General features: G+C 44.5%; 4 protein-coding genes across 6 annotated transcripts; 1 reads left to right on the forward strand and 3 right to left on the reverse strand.

Annotated features, from left to right (window-relative positions):
* Positions 1-657: 657 nt before the first annotated feature.
* On the reverse strand, positions 658-2782 carry LOC117849730 (CASP-like protein 1B1). The gene is made up of 3 exons (XM_034731386.2): positions 2244-2782; positions 2004-2118; positions 658-1490 (listed from the first exon to the last, which is right to left on the reverse strand). The coding sequence occupies exons 1-3, from the start codon at positions 2507-2509 to the stop codon at positions 1257-1259; spliced, it is 615 nt and encodes a 204-aa protein (XP_034587277.1). The 5' UTR covers positions 2510-2782; the 3' UTR covers positions 658-1256.
* Positions 2783-4425: 1643 nt separating this feature from the next.
* Positions 4426-8297, reverse strand: LOC117849732 (protein LOL2). 3 transcript variants are annotated; one of them, XM_034731388.2, is made up of 7 exons: positions 8154-8297; positions 7525-7638; positions 6052-6165; positions 5291-5403; positions 5115-5198; positions 4946-5017; positions 4426-4846 (listed from the first exon to the last, which is right to left on the reverse strand). In XM_034731388.2, exons 2-7 carry the CDS (start codon positions 7634-7636, stop codon positions 4802-4804), a joined length of 540 nt encoding a protein of 179 aa, XP_034587279.1. In that variant the 5' UTR covers positions 7637-7638; positions 8154-8297; the 3' UTR covers positions 4426-4801. The 3 variants fall into 3 exon arrangements, with proteins under 3 accessions (XP_034587279.1, XP_034587280.1, XP_034587278.1); XM_034731389.2 differs by having other exon boundaries at positions 5115-5192; positions 8047-8285; XM_034731387.2 differs by having other exon boundaries at positions 8047-8276.
* A 192-nt stretch (positions 8298-8489) lies between these two features.
* On the forward strand, positions 8490-11294 carry LOC117849727 (septin and tuftelin-interacting protein 1 homolog 1). The gene has a single exon (XM_034731383.2). It carries the CDS (start codon positions 8666-8668, stop codon positions 11195-11197), a length of 2532 nt encoding a protein of 843 aa, XP_034587274.1. The 5' UTR covers positions 8490-8665; the 3' UTR covers positions 11198-11294.
* A 411-nt stretch (positions 11295-11705) lies between these two features.
* On the reverse strand, positions 11706-15111 carry LOC117849728 (cold-responsive protein kinase 1). Its single transcript, XM_034731384.2, has 7 exons — positions 14837-15111; positions 14303-14440; positions 14096-14211; positions 13596-13806; positions 13270-13507; positions 13019-13169; positions 11706-12246 (listed from the first exon to the last, which is right to left on the reverse strand). The coding sequence occupies exons 2-7, from the start codon at positions 14367-14369 to the stop codon at positions 11893-11895; spliced, it is 1137 nt and encodes a 378-aa protein (XP_034587275.1). The 5' UTR covers positions 14370-14440; positions 14837-15111; the 3' UTR covers positions 11706-11892.

Here is a 15111-nt window from a genome sequence, read left to right on the forward strand (position 1 = left end):
AGAGCATGTACAATAATTCAGAACGCACAAGCTGCCATCCAGATACAGTACTGGTCCAAATTCAATCATGATATTTATTCAGGAAAGTAGGCATGACAGTCACATCCAGGCATCTCCTTGTGCATAACATCTTTCTTTTCTGCTGTATTATTGCAATGACAAGCATGGTAATCAAGCAGTAAGTTGAGAGTTCCTGGCTTTCCATTGCACTGTTCCTGATATGCTGCTGGCCAACTGCATGAGTGAGTGACCACTGATGACCTGTGTGCTTCATTGCACCTTTCAGAAAGAGGCCTTGATCGATCCTTATTGCTTTTGCTGTACTTTGTTCTATAAGTACTAGTACTCGTACGCTTATAAATACAACGTCCTGTACACCTCTTTGGCTCATCTTGTAGGAGTACAATTTGGAAGGTTACATGACAGAAAAGAAAGAGCAAGATGTGCTGGCATCAAGGTGATGGTTGCTAGGTACTGAAACATCAAAGTCTTCTCTGTTCTTTTGCAACAATTTGTTATTTTTTTTAGGCTACCTGCAATATTATGCAAATGTAAGATTGCACTCTAGATTCGCTTAGATACATGGTACCATTTCACAGTTTCTTCTCCATGTCAGTCCAATACATGAACATATATCTAGACTGTGATTTCAGAGTGTTAGGTCGATGCGTTGAGCCAGATATTAATTAAATTCTTAATTTGTAGAGATTGCTGAAAGGAACACTTGGACAACCTCCTACATTTATGAAAATAAATTCGATTATTGTGCATAAATAAGACCCTGTTTGGATGGATCAACATCCCATGCTACTCCAAACAACTTCTCATTCAGATGTCTCCTTCTGAACTTCAGGCACAGCTTCAATATTCAGATTTATGTAAGAACTGTCTGCAAAGTAGCACCCTGAAGAAAATAAAGTAGCATCTGTACAGCATTGCCTGTTACAACTTACAACCACAAAGGATTAGAAACATTCAATAGAGTAATTACACAAACTTTTGTAAGAACTGGTCTAACCAAAGATCAATATAATAACCAACTGCAGCTATGTGCTTTTGTACTCTTGGCATACCCATTTCAGGCCAAGCAACATGGAACAGTTTGACACCAAATTTGGCAGCACTCAATGCTGTGATCCAGCTCCCCCACATGTGTATCAGAGCAGCTCACAGTTGTGTTGCCTTGACCCCCAGAGTGAGATCCAAATGCTGAAACAGTGCACTGTTGTGGATGAGCTGTCTGAGATATGGACTACTCATTGGCCTGCCACATTGGGCCGGTGAGCGTTGGATGCAGCTGATAGTAGGTTCAGTGCCAGCATGAGGACGACACCGATGAACGATGAAACGATCGCAATGCCTCCACGGCTGCAGAAGGAACCAAACTTGTCGCACATCGGGTTCCACCGTGCGTGCAAGTTACCGTTCTTGCCTAGCTCCGCCATCGAGGCCGCTGTGGCGGCACCGGTAGCCAACAGAGCCATGATCACCTGGACCAATGACAACAGAGGGAAAATAATGATGTGTATCCATATAAACTGGCATTGGTTTGACATTTGTCAGATAAGCTACAGTACATCCCTATGCAAGTACAGCAACAGAAGTTTCAGTCAGGCAACTGGTTTTGGACAGTTGCAATAGATTCTTGATTACGCTGAAATTTATACTTCTATAATAGCACACTAGCATCATTATTATAAGGCTCCAAATTCTGTTCTGCGTTCTCTGACCAGGTTTGGCTGCGTTATGTAGTGTGACGGCTCACATTTTCCGCGAGCAATCATCTCAGAGTGATTGCAAATGCACAGTTTGTCTCATTCCCTCTTACATTCAATTGATCGTTGATGTGGTAGTCTTGTTCAGACTTCAGAGAACTATTTCAGAGTTGATTTATGGTGATACTACTATTGAATTAAGTTGTCTTCAAGCGAACTAGTGCTACTATCAATTGAATCAATGGTATTCAGTTAGCTAACTGAACACAGAAGACCAGAAAGAATCACCATGTCGAGCATCTGCACGACCAAACTCGATGTCCTCCGCCGCAGAATTAGGCGCCTGATGATCAGCACCAGCAGGTTATACACACCGGCAATGGCATTGGCTATGACGAAGTACCTGCTCAAACAAATCCATCACCTTCCACAGTTACTGCTACACGCGCTGAAACACCGACGATTCATCAGAAAAAAAAAGAAAAGAAAAACTGTTTTGGCAATGAAGCAGAGGCCTTTCAGGCTTACACAAATGCAGGCGTGTCTCTGAACTTCGCGGTGAAGGTCTGCGTGAGCGGCCGGGTGCCGACGATGGCGACCACCGCGGTGTAGGACTGGGTGTTGAGCGCCATGACCGCCGCCGCCACCGCCGTGGCCAGGGCCGCGGCGGCGCGCAGCACGGCCGGCTGCACGGCGGCGAGCCTGTCCCTGAGGAGCTTGTTGCAGGTCGTCGGCGTCGCAGCCGCCGCCGGTGCAGCAGAGGGCTTCCTGCTGCTGCCATGCTCGAGGTCCATGGAGCGATCAGTGCTCGTGAATTGCACGTGAGCATTCAGTTGCACGAATGGAATCGATGCGTTTGTGCCGAGATTATATGGTGGCTGTCAGTTCATGTCAGAAAAAAAGATGATGCGTGTTGTTGGGTAATCGCCGGTCGGTTTCTGCAAGTTTGGGTTACTTGTGCTGCCGATTCTTCATTGAAGAAGTTTTGGTCTTGGCTTGCCTTTCTCTGTTCCGAATTGTATGTCCAGCTGATTAGTCAAAGAAGAGGTAGTGCTTTGGATAAAAGTTAGAACCTGTGGTCTGCATGAGCAGGGAAATGAGTGTCTGAGAAGAAATGTACATGTTGTTTTCTTCTTTTTTTTTCAGGTTTACACAAAAGGTTGGTTTGGCAGAGAAGGGTGAAGGAGTGCGAGAGAAGGAATGTTGAGGAAAGAGAAAATTTGGCGCGCCACTGGAAAGGAAAACGGGCATTGAGTTCATCGGTAGATGCAGCTACCGTGGAAAGACGTGTTTGAAGAGTTATATGTGTGTTCATAGACGTTTTTGGTGTTAGGCCAAAGGGGTGGTGGCGCAGTATGCTAGCGCGTAGGTCTCATAGCTATTGCGAGTGATCCTAAGGTCGAGATTTCGAGACTCTCTCACCCTAATTTTATTATCGTTTTATATGGTTTTAAAATGTGACGATTTGCAGCGAGACTGTTTTTTCTAGTATACTCGGAATCTCTCTCACCCCAATTTTTTCGTTTTACGGTTTTTAAATGTGACGATTTGCATCGAGACTGGTTTTTCTAGTTGTACCAAGTCTTTTTTTAAAAAAAAATCTTATTTGACACTAGAAGATGACTAAATTCTTTTAATTTTCATCCTGACACTGACACTGAGTTCTATCTTTTATTCCTTATTCGATATTTTCATCACTTTTGTCACACAAGTCGAACAAAACAACCATTAAATCACCTCCAAAATTCATGAACTTTTTTTGATAATAGAACAAATGAAGATGAGTCCATTTTGCTTAAACACGTACATGTCCTTTGCTATTTTCAAATTAAAATTCACCGAATCTGACTACTTTTGAAGCATGAGATGTGGTCACTTATAAAATTATTTTCTATCATAATTACATGAAGAATTACAAGGTTGTTTTAAATTTTCCCAAATTTACGGTTCTTCATAATTCTCTATGTAAGTTTTGCTAGGAAATAAATTAATGAGTTACAACATCTTATGTGAGAATATTAGTTATTTTCTTATAATTTTTAAAAGTGTTTTGGTGCCATGAAAATTCAGAGAAGTTATAAAGGTAGCATAAGTAGGTGAATTTTAATTTTAAAACCGTAAAGGTATACGTGTCCTTTTAATAAATATGGGTTCATATTCATTTGTTGTATCACTACAAAAAGTTTCATGATCTTTGGAGGTGATTTGTAGATCGTTTTACCTGACTTAACTAACACAAGTGACGGAAATGTCAAATAAGGAATGAAAGTTAACTAACACAAGTAACGGAAATGTCAAATGTTAAATAAGGAAGGAAAGTTAGAAGTTGGTATCATATTAGAAAGGAAAAACTTAAAACTTTTCAGGGTCATGAAAGAAATTAACTCAACTTCCAGTGTCAAATAAGGAATTTCCTCTTCTTCTTTTTTTACTGGAATGCCATTCTTCTTTTTTTTACTGGAATGCCAGGACTTTTATAACTCAAGACAACAGGTTCGTTCATTTGTACAAGCCTGTAGCATTTTTTAAGATAGTCTTTACACATCTACAGTTACTATCCCTTTAATTCGTACCAGCAGCACGAAAATAAACAATTTTACATAGGAGATTAATATAGGTGCTTCAAAGAACCAGACCTGAATAATGCATTTCTGTCTCTGCATTCAGTCCAAAACTCCGAAAGGGAAGCGATTAGCATTTACCAGATTGATTCTCACCAACATCCAGATTGATTAAAACACTGTATTTCAAGAGCCATTTGTGATGTTTGTTTTGTCGTCATTATTCACTGAGAAGGCTGCAAGCACCCACGGGATAGGAGTTTGATCACACAGTGAGGTCTAACAGAGCCCATATTACATACAAAAGAATCAAGGGTAACAAGCTACAGTTTCTGAGTATCCACACCCGCACTTCGTTTTCGCTCGTTCTGGCATGATCAAAGGGGCAAATGCGAGCTTTGCCCCTATGCTCTTCAGGGGTTCCTTTTGTCGAGCAACCAATCGCCAAACAGCAGTATGATACAAGGTATTTTCAACTTTTTCAGGTATTAAGCATAAAACAAAGTTACATTGGGTTCTGATATGTCACTTTTTTCCACCAGTTGTAACCCCAACTACAACATTGCTCACCTGTGCACAAACAAAGTGATGTGAGCACGCAAAAAATAAACTTCACTTTACTGGGCACAGCAAATGCACAAGCAAGAGCAAACTGCAGAACAGGCTTACCAATTTTCCCTTGTCATCTACTGTCATTGGATTTTCAACAACAACAGTTACGTTCTGTGATTGACTCATTGGCTGCACCAAGACAGGAAAAAGAAAAGGTAACTAACTAGAAGAGACAAACCACCCTAAACTTGTATGGATTTCCAGAGAGCTCATCAAATAAACATACCGCGGAAGTTGACGGAATGTTATATGAATTTCCACTTGATGCAGGCAGCGTGGGTGGCAAAGGTCTCACAGTTGGTACCTGATGCTACGAACATAAATATGTTGGAATCAGGTGGGTGTCACTAGGCACTTGGACCATTTGCAGCACAGGCAGACCCATAAAGGAAATTAACATACCCCACCAACACTTGTAATGAAGTTGCAGATGGCACATTTGACAGATGGTGCTCCATATGGATACATCAACACTGTTTGGCACCGGCCACAGTTCACATGAGCTATGCTACTCACTGCAGAATGAACAAAAAGATTTAATGAAGTTGAGAAGGCGAAGGTAATTTTTGAAAGATCAAGGCGAAGATAATAATACATGATATCATCATACAACACGTGTGCATGCATAAAGGAAACTTCAACTCTGAAGGTGAGACACACTTGCACACACAGAAGGATAGAAATGCAATAGAGTAATCCGCCTATTGTGTTTACATTTCCCATGATTGGATTGCTTTATATAGTTATAAACCACCATTATAGAAAAAGATATCTCTTTCCCACATATGCATGTGCAAATCCCAGTCCCCACCCCAACCACCAGAAGGATGAGAAGAGCCCAACTCAGAAACAGGGAGAGTATAATGCACTGATCTGCATTAGTGCTAGTTGCTGCCAGTTAGCAAGGAAGTGTGATCCAATCTACTGACAGATTGGCCTATGCGATTTTCAAAATGTAAGAAACTTATCCTAATGTAACTACACCTAGGGGAAGATAAATTACTAACACACAGTATCATCAATTAGGCTGTTCGAGAATTTAACAGCAAAACAACTTTCTTCCTTTATAGAACATGCATCCTACTCTTGAATTTCAGCATGTCAGTGGATAAAATTTTACAAGATTCAGGATCTGCAAGATAAGTCTACACATACATCAGTACCTGGTCTGACAAGATTGACTGTGTCACAACATGAGCATCTTACAGTTGTTGCATTGCAAGTATACATCAATAATGTTTGGCAGCCACCACAAATAAGTCGAGCCATCTCCATTCCTGCACAAGAAATTTGCCCATTATTTCATAAGCATGCCAACTTGATTATCAAGCAATACAAATCCAATATAAAGCTCATGGTGCTATACAGCTTCAATGCTATGGCCTATGGATGATTAAAAGATAGCCAACAGTCTCATTTAAATTACTGAGCAATCACATGCAATCATTGTCAATGAACGGTGGAAGAAACACTAAAACACACACAAGATGACAGTAAGAAAGAATAGTGTAAAGCAGTCCATATTAATGAGAGTTGTCAGGCAAGGGAGAAGAGAATCCCATGTAAGAAGCAAGAGGTAGATATAATTGTGTGAATGTGGACAACATGGTGCTTCTTCTCAAGCTTTTCACTGAAGCACTTGCAGCTCCTAATATTTTCTACAGAGACATTTGCATCACCACAATTCAAATCAGTGGACACTAGAGTCTGTAGCTCTGTGCAGCTATAACTGACATTATATCTACTTTTCTAAGAAGCACAACTTTTATTGTATTTACTCCCTCAACAAGGATGTGGAATAGCAACAAATAAGAAGAATAGCAACAAATAAGAGGAACGTAGTTAGCATGGAAAGTGATGCCCCAAAACAGTCAAATGTACATTTGCAGAAAAGCTCAGTAGCCTATCAGTGAGCAGCTGACATAAGCAAAAACATGACAAAGTAGCCTGTGATGTAGATCTTGTAAGGCAATTTGGTGATAAATAGACCTGGAATAACAGCAAGGTCATTTAAACATGACATCTAAATAACGCATCTAGAATCTTACTGTTACATTTACTTATGGGCACCAACTTGTTATGATGCATTTATGCATCGACACTCAGTATGATTGAACAACAAATATTTTGTAAATGGGATCATGAGTATGAAAGTTGCAAATTGAAAGATATCAAACATAATTAGGTGAAGCAGAGTACATCCCTCTGCCACTGGTTGTCCTACTAAACTATACATGATATCACTACTTGTACACACTCTTGACACTCAACGCATAATATATAGCTGCGATAAAAGACGGATAGACAGGCCACCTCCGCTCATCAAAACCATATAAATTTGTCATACATCTCTAAGTTTAGTATTTCCCTTGATACTGAAACAATATAATACAGCATTTATCTGATGCAAGACCAGATTGCAATAGTGGTAACCTCTCCAACGCTCCGGACCCATTACACCCCTTTAATTGTCACATACATGTATTTGCATCACCAGTCCTGCCAGCCCATGTATTTCTCTTGCTGTTACGAAACCAAAGCTCAATGTGTCTTTTTGTTCATGTGCGGTGCCACAAAAACATGTGCCTTTGACATTCGTTTATGAAACAAGAGAAACCAAAGCTCAGACTCGCTACCTGGAGGTGGCACGGTGCTGACCACACGGCATACCGCGCAGCACACGCTCGGAGCGCCTCTGGGGTAGAGTAGAAGCCTCCTGCACCCGTGGCACACGATCTGGCTCTGCATGCCTGCAAAGTTCCAGCCAAAGCCGCACAGGATGAGCACATACACATAAACACCAAACCAATCCTATTCACAGTTCCATCCTAAGCCCGCTACAGCAATCTTGTCCTTTTCTTGTTCTACGAGTCACATGAACCCCAGCCATATCGTCCAACCCCACACCAACCAGATAGCAGAGATTATCCAAATGAGCTTAGATCGTGCAAGATCAGCACTAGCATGAACAGAAAGCTTGGAACCATCAACCAAAGCTCCGATTTTATCTTTCCTAATCCCAAATCCCCCACGGCGGCTGCTCATGTCTAGCTTCGCGATTAGATCTCGCTACCAAACGTAACCGATGCCACCAAGCTTTCCACCCAGCTAACGAAACAGCAAGAGGATTGTGGCGCCGGGGGGGATTCACAGCGTACCTCAAGAACCGACGGGGGGAGGAGACGGCAAGAAACCTCCGAGAACCGACGGGACGGGAGGAAAATAAGAAAAAAAAAATCTGGGCGGGGCGGTGGGGGAGAGGCACCAGCAACGGCGGCGAGAGGCAGGCGCCACCGATCTAGGACGTGCCCCCCGAGGACGCTTCTTGCGGTGTGGCAAGAAAATGGTAAGCGCGGGTGGTTAATAGGTCAGGTCAACACGGCCGGAAGCGACGAGAGGTTGGGGACGACCCGCAGGAAGCGCACCCCGGCCGGACTACGTGTCCCCGTGGAGAAAGCGTAAAACCCAGCTGCTGCCCGCTTCCCGCGGAGCCGATCCAGCGGCCGAGGAGGCGTGGCGGGGAAGCCGACGGCTCTGATCTTGACACGTCACCCAGCGGCGCTCCTCTCCGCACCGACCTGGGTGAGCGAGTCCGGATCGCTCTCCGGCACGAGCAAGGATACGCCTGGCAAAGCAAGGTAAGGCGAGGCCAGCTATTGATCCAAACGTGCCCGAATTCTTCTTCTCCCCCCAAATTTTTGAAAGGGGGAAAAAATCGGGGGCGAAACCCTAACCCTAGAGGAGCGGAGAGGAGGGGAGTGGAAGAGGCGGTCGGCGATGGCGGAGGAGGCGGAGGGGATGGACCGGTTCGACATGGAGGGGGACTTCGAGGGCGGGCGATTCGGCCGGGACGGGGAGTTCTACTACCGGAGCCGGCGGGAGCGGGCGCCGCAGACCCGCGACGACGCCATCTACGGGGTGTTCGCGGAGGGCGACTCCGACTACGACTCGGAGGACGACGAGGGGTCCCGCCGCCGCGGACGCCGGAAGCGACGCAGGGACGGCGGCGGGGAGCCCGACCTCACCAAGCCCGTCCAGTTCGTCTCCACCGGCAAGTTCATGCCCACCCAGGAGCCGCAGCCCGAGCCCGACCAGCGGCCGGGGCTCGGGCGCGCCGCCGCCGCCGCTGCCAAGGAGGAGGAGGCGGAGGAGGAGCAGGACGATGAGGGGGACACCGAGATGCTGCCGACGATGTTCGGCAGGATCAGGGAGGGCGCCCGTGCAAGGCGGGAGGAGAAGGAGCGGGAGCGCGAGAAGGTGGCGCGCCGTCGCCAGGCGGCCGGGGTGGATGCTGGGGAGCCGGCGGCGGCCCTCGGGAGCCTGGAGGCTAACTCCAAGGTGGCCAAGATGATGGCCATGATGGGGTACAAGAAAGGAATGGGCCTTGGCAAGAACAAGCAGGGGATCACCGCGCCGGTGGAGACCACTTTGCGGCCCAAGAATGCCGGCCTGGGGAGCGTTGAGGGGTTCAAGGAACCCAAGCCCATGATGGCTAAGGAGAACTTGCCGGCCCCGGCTCCTCCGCCGACATCAGGGAAGAAGGAGAAGCGTTGGTCCAAGAAGGCTAGCACAAAGAAAGCTCCGGTCATGACGAAGAATGAGCTCCTGGCCATGCGTGCCGAGCAGGAGCAGGAGGAGCAGCCCACGGTTGTCCAGAAGGTGATTGACATGCGAGGGCCGCAGGCGCGGGTGCTGACGGACTTGAAGGGGCTCAATGAAGAACAAGAGATGGAGGCGAATGATGTGCCGATGCCGGAGCTGCAGTACAATGTGCGCCTGCTTGTTGATGAGGCTAAGGCTGATGTTCTGAGGTTGGATGGGCAGCTGCGAAGGGAGCAGGAGAAGGTGGCTAGCTTGGTGCGGGAGAAGGAAAAGGTGGCCAAGCAGGAGGCAGCACAGAAACGCCAGCTGCAGGTGATGGAGATAATTGCAGGGACACTAGAGCAGGTCCGCGTGGATGATACAGCTGGCATGCTCACTCTGGATGGATTGCTTCAGACATTCCATGGCTTGAAGGTGCAATTTGAGGAGGAGTTCAAGATGTGCAGCATTGCATGGATTGCTTGCAGATATGCTCACCCACTGCTAATCCGGATCTTCCAGGGATGGCAACCCCTTCAGGATCCGAAGTTTGGGTTAGATGTCATGAAAAAGTGGAAGGACTTGCTGCAGGGGGACCAACCATTTGACTTCTCAGATGGTTCTGCATCAATGACACCATATGTGCAGCTTGTTAGTGAAGTCATCCTGCCGGCTGTGAGGATATCAGGAACTAATTCATGGGAGGCTAGGGAACCGGAACCAATGCTCAACTTTCTTGAGTTATGGGATAATAAGAAGTTGCTACCTCCTGTTTTGCTTCAATCAATACTAGAGCATGTCATAATGCCAAAGCTCTCAGCTGCTGTGGATTCATGGGACCCTCGCAGGGAAAGTGTGCCGATCCATGTCTGGGTACACCCATGGTTGCCAATGCTAAGGGAAAGGATAGAGACCTTGTGCCATTCTATTCGATACAAGTTGAGCACTGTCCTCCATGTGTGGCAAGCACATGATGCTTCCGCGTATGCTGTGTTGTCTCCGTGGAAGGATGTGTTTGATTCGGCCAGCTGGGAAGACCTGATTGTGCGGTATATCATTCCTAAACTGAGATTGGCACTGCAAGAATTTCAGATCAACCCAGCAAACCAGAAACTTGATCAGTTCAACTGGGTGATGCTGTGGGCATCTGCAATCCCAGTACACCTCATGGTCCACATGTTGGAAGTTGACTTCTTCAGCAAGTGGCAGCAGGTCCTATACCATTGGTTGTGCTCACCAAATCCTGATTTTAATGAGATAATGAACTGGTATAAGGGCTGGAAGGGCCTTTTCCCACCAGAGTTACTTGCCAATGAGCGCATACGGATGCTTCTAACTGCTGGTCTTGACATGATGAACCAAGCTGCTGAAGGACTTGAGGTGGTGCAGCCTGGGGCTAGGGAAAATGTGGGCTACTTGAGAGCAACTGAGAAGCGACAATTTGATGCAGCACAGCAGGCTTACAATGCTGTGCCAGGGGCAGCCATGGCGGATTTGAGCTTCAAGGAGTCTATCCAGGCATATGCAATGGAGCAAGGTTTGCTGTTTATGCCTAGAGTTGGCAAGTTCTACAATGGCATGCCGGTATATGAGTTCGGCACCGTTAGTATTTGCATAGACTCTGTGAAGCGACTACTGTATGCGCAACTTCAAGAGGGAATTGAGAGATGGAGTGCTGTAACTCTTACACAATTGATGGAAATGAACCGAATGGGAAGATCACACTAATAAATCACCTAGGCTTGGAGTTTCATTTTCAAATTTTGTCCCTGTTGTGTAAACTCTTTAGATATGTCAATTTATAGCTTTCATCTGCTATTAACTATTTCTTCTGCTATTAACTGCTTTTTTTATTTTTCTTTCTTTGACCTGTTTGCTGGAGGAATTAGTCTATTATTTGAAGTTTTGAACTAGTAGTTGATATGAACCTGCTGCTTATTATATATTGTGTAGAACAAATTTCAACTGTAACGACACATTGTTTTGATCCTTGGCCGGAAAGGGTGCCAATTTAAGCCATCTCTATTTTTCTGGATTTGCTTCTTCACCAAGATTGTAAATTTTTGATTTGGCGTTCACAGGTGTACAGTATGGTAGTCTGTTCTCATGTTTTTATACGCTTTAACATTTAACCTTGTTATGATGCATATCTGAAGATCAGACAACAGCAGATTTAGCTCATGTAGCCCGTGATGCTGTTTTGAACTTTCTGTACCTTCTCATTTGAATCAGTATGTGATTTTTAAGTGGCACTTGTAGACTCAAACCTCTATTATCGGTAATCAAACTAGGATGATATATATAGATCCAAACTGACACTCCTACAATGTGCTAAATTACTAAAAAAAAACAGGCCATGCTCCATCCAATTTACAGCCCATTTTTTTCTCAGGCATCTGGTCCTTTAACTTGCTGACTTTCCATCAGGGACTCTCCTCTACAACAGTGCTACCAGCTACTGCAAGTGTGGATAACAATGAGTTGCTCAATGCAGGAGACATTGATGGAGACAAACTGAACTGGACTGGCTCTACTGTCCTGACTTTTAGGTCCATGACGTCTGTAATCAGGCCAGGCCTCATGATCTTGTCACCGACGGCACACTCACCCTTCAACATCTTGGCGACCATTGACATGGAGGGCCTGATCTTGGGGCTATCCTGGGTGCACAGAAGCCCTATTTTCAGCAACCGACGCGCTTCCTCGGTGTCAAAATCAAGCTTCAGGGTCCTGTCAATGATGCTGTCGAGATCACCGGACTCATAAAGCATCCAGACCTGACAGTATAGCAGAAATTTCATATTTCAGATGCTTTAAATTGAAATCTTGATCTGATAGCTCTAGCACTTCAGGTATTTCAAAGCTAGCAAGTTTCTTTTTTTTACACCAACCTAGCAAGTTTCTAATAGTCTGCCCATTTGCTGCATTCCTAAAAGATAAGTTAATTTCTCACAAATCACCAATTTGGAATGAACCAGATGTATTCATAAGAATTAGGCTAATAGCTAAAAGCTAGGAACACAACAGGCCAGTCAATGGAAGTATACAACTGCTTTGAATAATTAGTAGCAACACGGAAAGGGCACCTTCCTTACACTTTCCTTCAGAATTCTTCCAACTCTAACAAGCACTCTGTGCTTGTCCTTGTCTAACATGTGATTATGTAAACTGGTCCATAATGCAAACAGTACAGGATATGTCTAGTATGATTTCTCATGGTTTAATTGGGTAATCTGAATATTAGCACGTCTGTACTTCTACTTTTCATACAGTTTTGTATATCTAAGATCAATTTCATATTAAATATTCCTAACCTATGAAAATAATCATAAAAAATTCTTAGTATAATTTTTTAACATAAGGCATTATATTTTGTATCTGCTCACAAAATTTGAACTCAAAATTCAACTCATACATGGAGAAAAAAAAAGAAAAATCTAATTAGGGGGTAGATTGGACCAAATGAAATAGTTTAGGGGAGCAAAGTGAGCCTAAATTTTGTTCAGGGAGTAAAATCAACCGCAAACCATTGTTGGAATTTAGCTTCACCTTTTCTAGGAGGAACTGCTCATCAAGAGGTAATCTGGGATCGGTGTGGCATCTGCCACCGACGATCTCCAGCAGCAGTACACCAAAGCTGTAGACATCGGCCTTTTTGGTTAGCTGTCCTCGGATTGCATACTCCGGTGCAAGATATCCTCTGATAAAAGAAAATATGTCAACTCTGTTTTCCCAATTATATGGTATGTCTGCAAAATCAAAGAGACATGGACATCAACAGGAAGTAAGACACTACTTACAGAGTCCCTGCAACCCTGGTGCTGATATGTGTCATGTTGCCTGGGAAGAACTTTGCCAGCCCGAAGTCTGCTATCTTGGGGCTCAGGTTTCTGTCAAGGAGAATGTTGCTCGCTTTGATGTCACGGTGGACGATCGGTGGCCGGACCTCTTCATGAAGGTAGGTGAGCCCATCAGCAACACCAATGCAGATCTTCATCCTTGTCCTCCAGTCTAAGATGATGCCACTGCGTGACTTACCTGAAGAACAACATGATGCATCAGAGATCCAGATTTTGACTGAACAAACGCATCGTAGCACCACTGAATATCTAGGTTCAGGCATTACCGAAAAGGGTCTGTGCAAGGCTGTTGTTCTCCACGTAATTGTAGACCAGCATCTTCTGGCCTCCATCGAAGCAGCAGCCATGCAGTTTGACAAGGTTGTGATGGGTTATGTTGGATATGACACTCAGCTCATTCAAGAACTCCTTTGTTCCTTGCCTCGACTCTGAGGAGAGCACCTTGATGGCAACCTTCTCGCCATTATTCAGCTTTCCCTGCACAGATCAGGTCAGAACATGAGCTGATAACAAGGGCTGATCAAAATGTTGCAGTGAAGGAAGTTGCTCGAGTTTGAAGAACACTGTCATGTTCTAATAATTCAGTAACTGAGGCCCCATGAAACAGGAGTATTTCCCAAATCTTAAAATTTCTGCAAGTTCCTATGAGCCTGTATTCCAAACAGGAAGATAATTGGGCATGTAATACCTTACAGGATCCAGAGTCCCTGTTGAAACTATGCGTAACAGATATTAGAGCAACTGGTATCTCAACGTCTGAACCTACCAGGTAGACACGGCCAAAGGAACCCTGTCCAAGCTTGTTTCCAGGGCAGAAGTTTCTTGTGGCTTTCCTTAACTCCTTGGACGAGTAAATTTTCACGTTGCCGGTGATCGGGATGTCTGTGAACAGAATTGAATGAACTACAGTAAGGTTCTAAGATGCTTCAGAAGATCAGCAGTTGGTACAAAAACAAAAACTGCAAAAGTCTACCTTGGTCATGCTGCACAATCTGGCTTCTGGAATTCTTCTTCCTCCGGAACACAGAGAAGCAACCCATTCCTATTGTTTTGAGCCTCTCTTATTTGGAATTAGGATCTTCAGATATACAAAAGAGGTGTTGATAGCTACCTGAGAAAGAAATTAGTCAGTAGGTTTCCAGAGATCAAGCAGGTATTGCATGATGACACTCAGAAGTAGCAAATTTACTCTTTCTATGAGAGCTATGAAAACATAAGAGTAGTAATTCCCAGCCAAGTTTGCAGATTCGTACAAAACTCTGACATCAGAATGACCGAAGAGTGTATGGTAAAAAGAAAACTGATTGAACAATTTCATGTTTGAACAACAAAATTCGATGGAACAAGAATGTCTATTGTCATCCTGATTCCTGAACACTGAAATAGAGAGTAAACAAATTTACAGGATAGCATGTAAACTCCAAGAAATCTAGAAACCTACATATCTAGTCAGAGAATTGAGACGATTCAGCAAGCAAGAGAACAGAAGCTGAGAAGTGAAATTCACCTGCAGATTAATTGATCAGTGGAAGACTTCACTCTGATGGGCTGAAGTCTGCATAAAGAGCCAAGAACATCGAACACCCAGCAAGGAACTCTTGGAAGGTACTAAGAGAAGATAGAGAAGAGGATATGTTTCTGCAAGACTTGCAATGGCAGAAGGAGAAGACTAGCATGGCTGTGCCATAAATACATGACAATCTGGGCAAGGACCCACTGGGACTGACCAGGCTTGTTCTCTTCTGACCTTTGAGAGTTCAGTTTTCTTTCAACTTGACAAGG

The sequence above is a fragment of the Setaria viridis genome, chromosome 3 (genome assembly GCF_005286985.2).
Source record: "Setaria viridis chromosome 3, Setaria_viridis_v4.0, whole genome shotgun sequence".
NCBI lineage: Eukaryota > Viridiplantae > Streptophyta > Magnoliopsida > Poales > Poaceae > Setaria > Setaria viridis.

Excerpts from the sequence above, each read along its gene's own strand:
- LOC117849732 (XM_034731388.2), bottom strand. The coding sequence starts at position 7,636 with ATGCAGAGCCAGATCGTGTGCCACGGGTGCAGGAGGCTTCTACTCTAC. Across the intron at positions 5,404-6,051 it reads AGTCAATCTTGTCAGACCAG|TGAGTAGCATAGCTCATGTG; the intron begins GTACTGATGTAT and ends TTCATTCTGCAG. Across the intron at positions 5,018-5,114 it reads ACATTCCGTCAACTTCCGCG|CCAATGAGTCAATCACAGAA; the intron begins GTATGTTTATTT and ends GTCTTGGTGCAG.
- LOC117849728 (XM_034731384.2), bottom strand. The coding sequence starts at position 14,369 with ATGGGTTGCTTCTCTGTGTTCCGGAGGAAGAAGAATTCCAGAAGCCAG. Across the intron at positions 13,807-14,095 it reads CCTTTGGCCGTGTCTACCTG|GGAAAGCTGAATAATGGCGA; the intron begins GTAGGTTCAGAC and ends TGATCTGTGCAG. Across the intron at positions 12,247-13,018 it reads AGCAGTTCCTCCTAGAAAAG|GTCTGGATGCTTTATGAGTC; the intron begins GTGAAGCTAAAT and ends CTATACTGTCAG.
- LOC117849727 (XM_034731383.2), top strand. The coding sequence starts at position 8,666 with ATGGCGGAGGAGGCGGAGGGGATGGACCGGTTCGACATGGAGGGGGAC.
- LOC117849730 (XM_034731386.2), bottom strand. The coding sequence starts at position 2,509 with ATGGACCTCGAGCATGGCAGCAGCAGGAAGCCCTCTGCTGCACCGGCG. Across the intron at positions 2,119-2,243 it reads AGAGACACGCCTGCATTTGT|GTACTTCGTCATAGCCAATG; the intron begins GTAAGCCTGAAA and ends TTGTTTGAGCAG. Across the intron at positions 1,491-2,003 it reads TCGTGCAGATGCTCGACATG|GTGATCATGGCTCTGTTGGC; the intron begins GTGATTCTTTCT and ends TCATTGGTCCAG.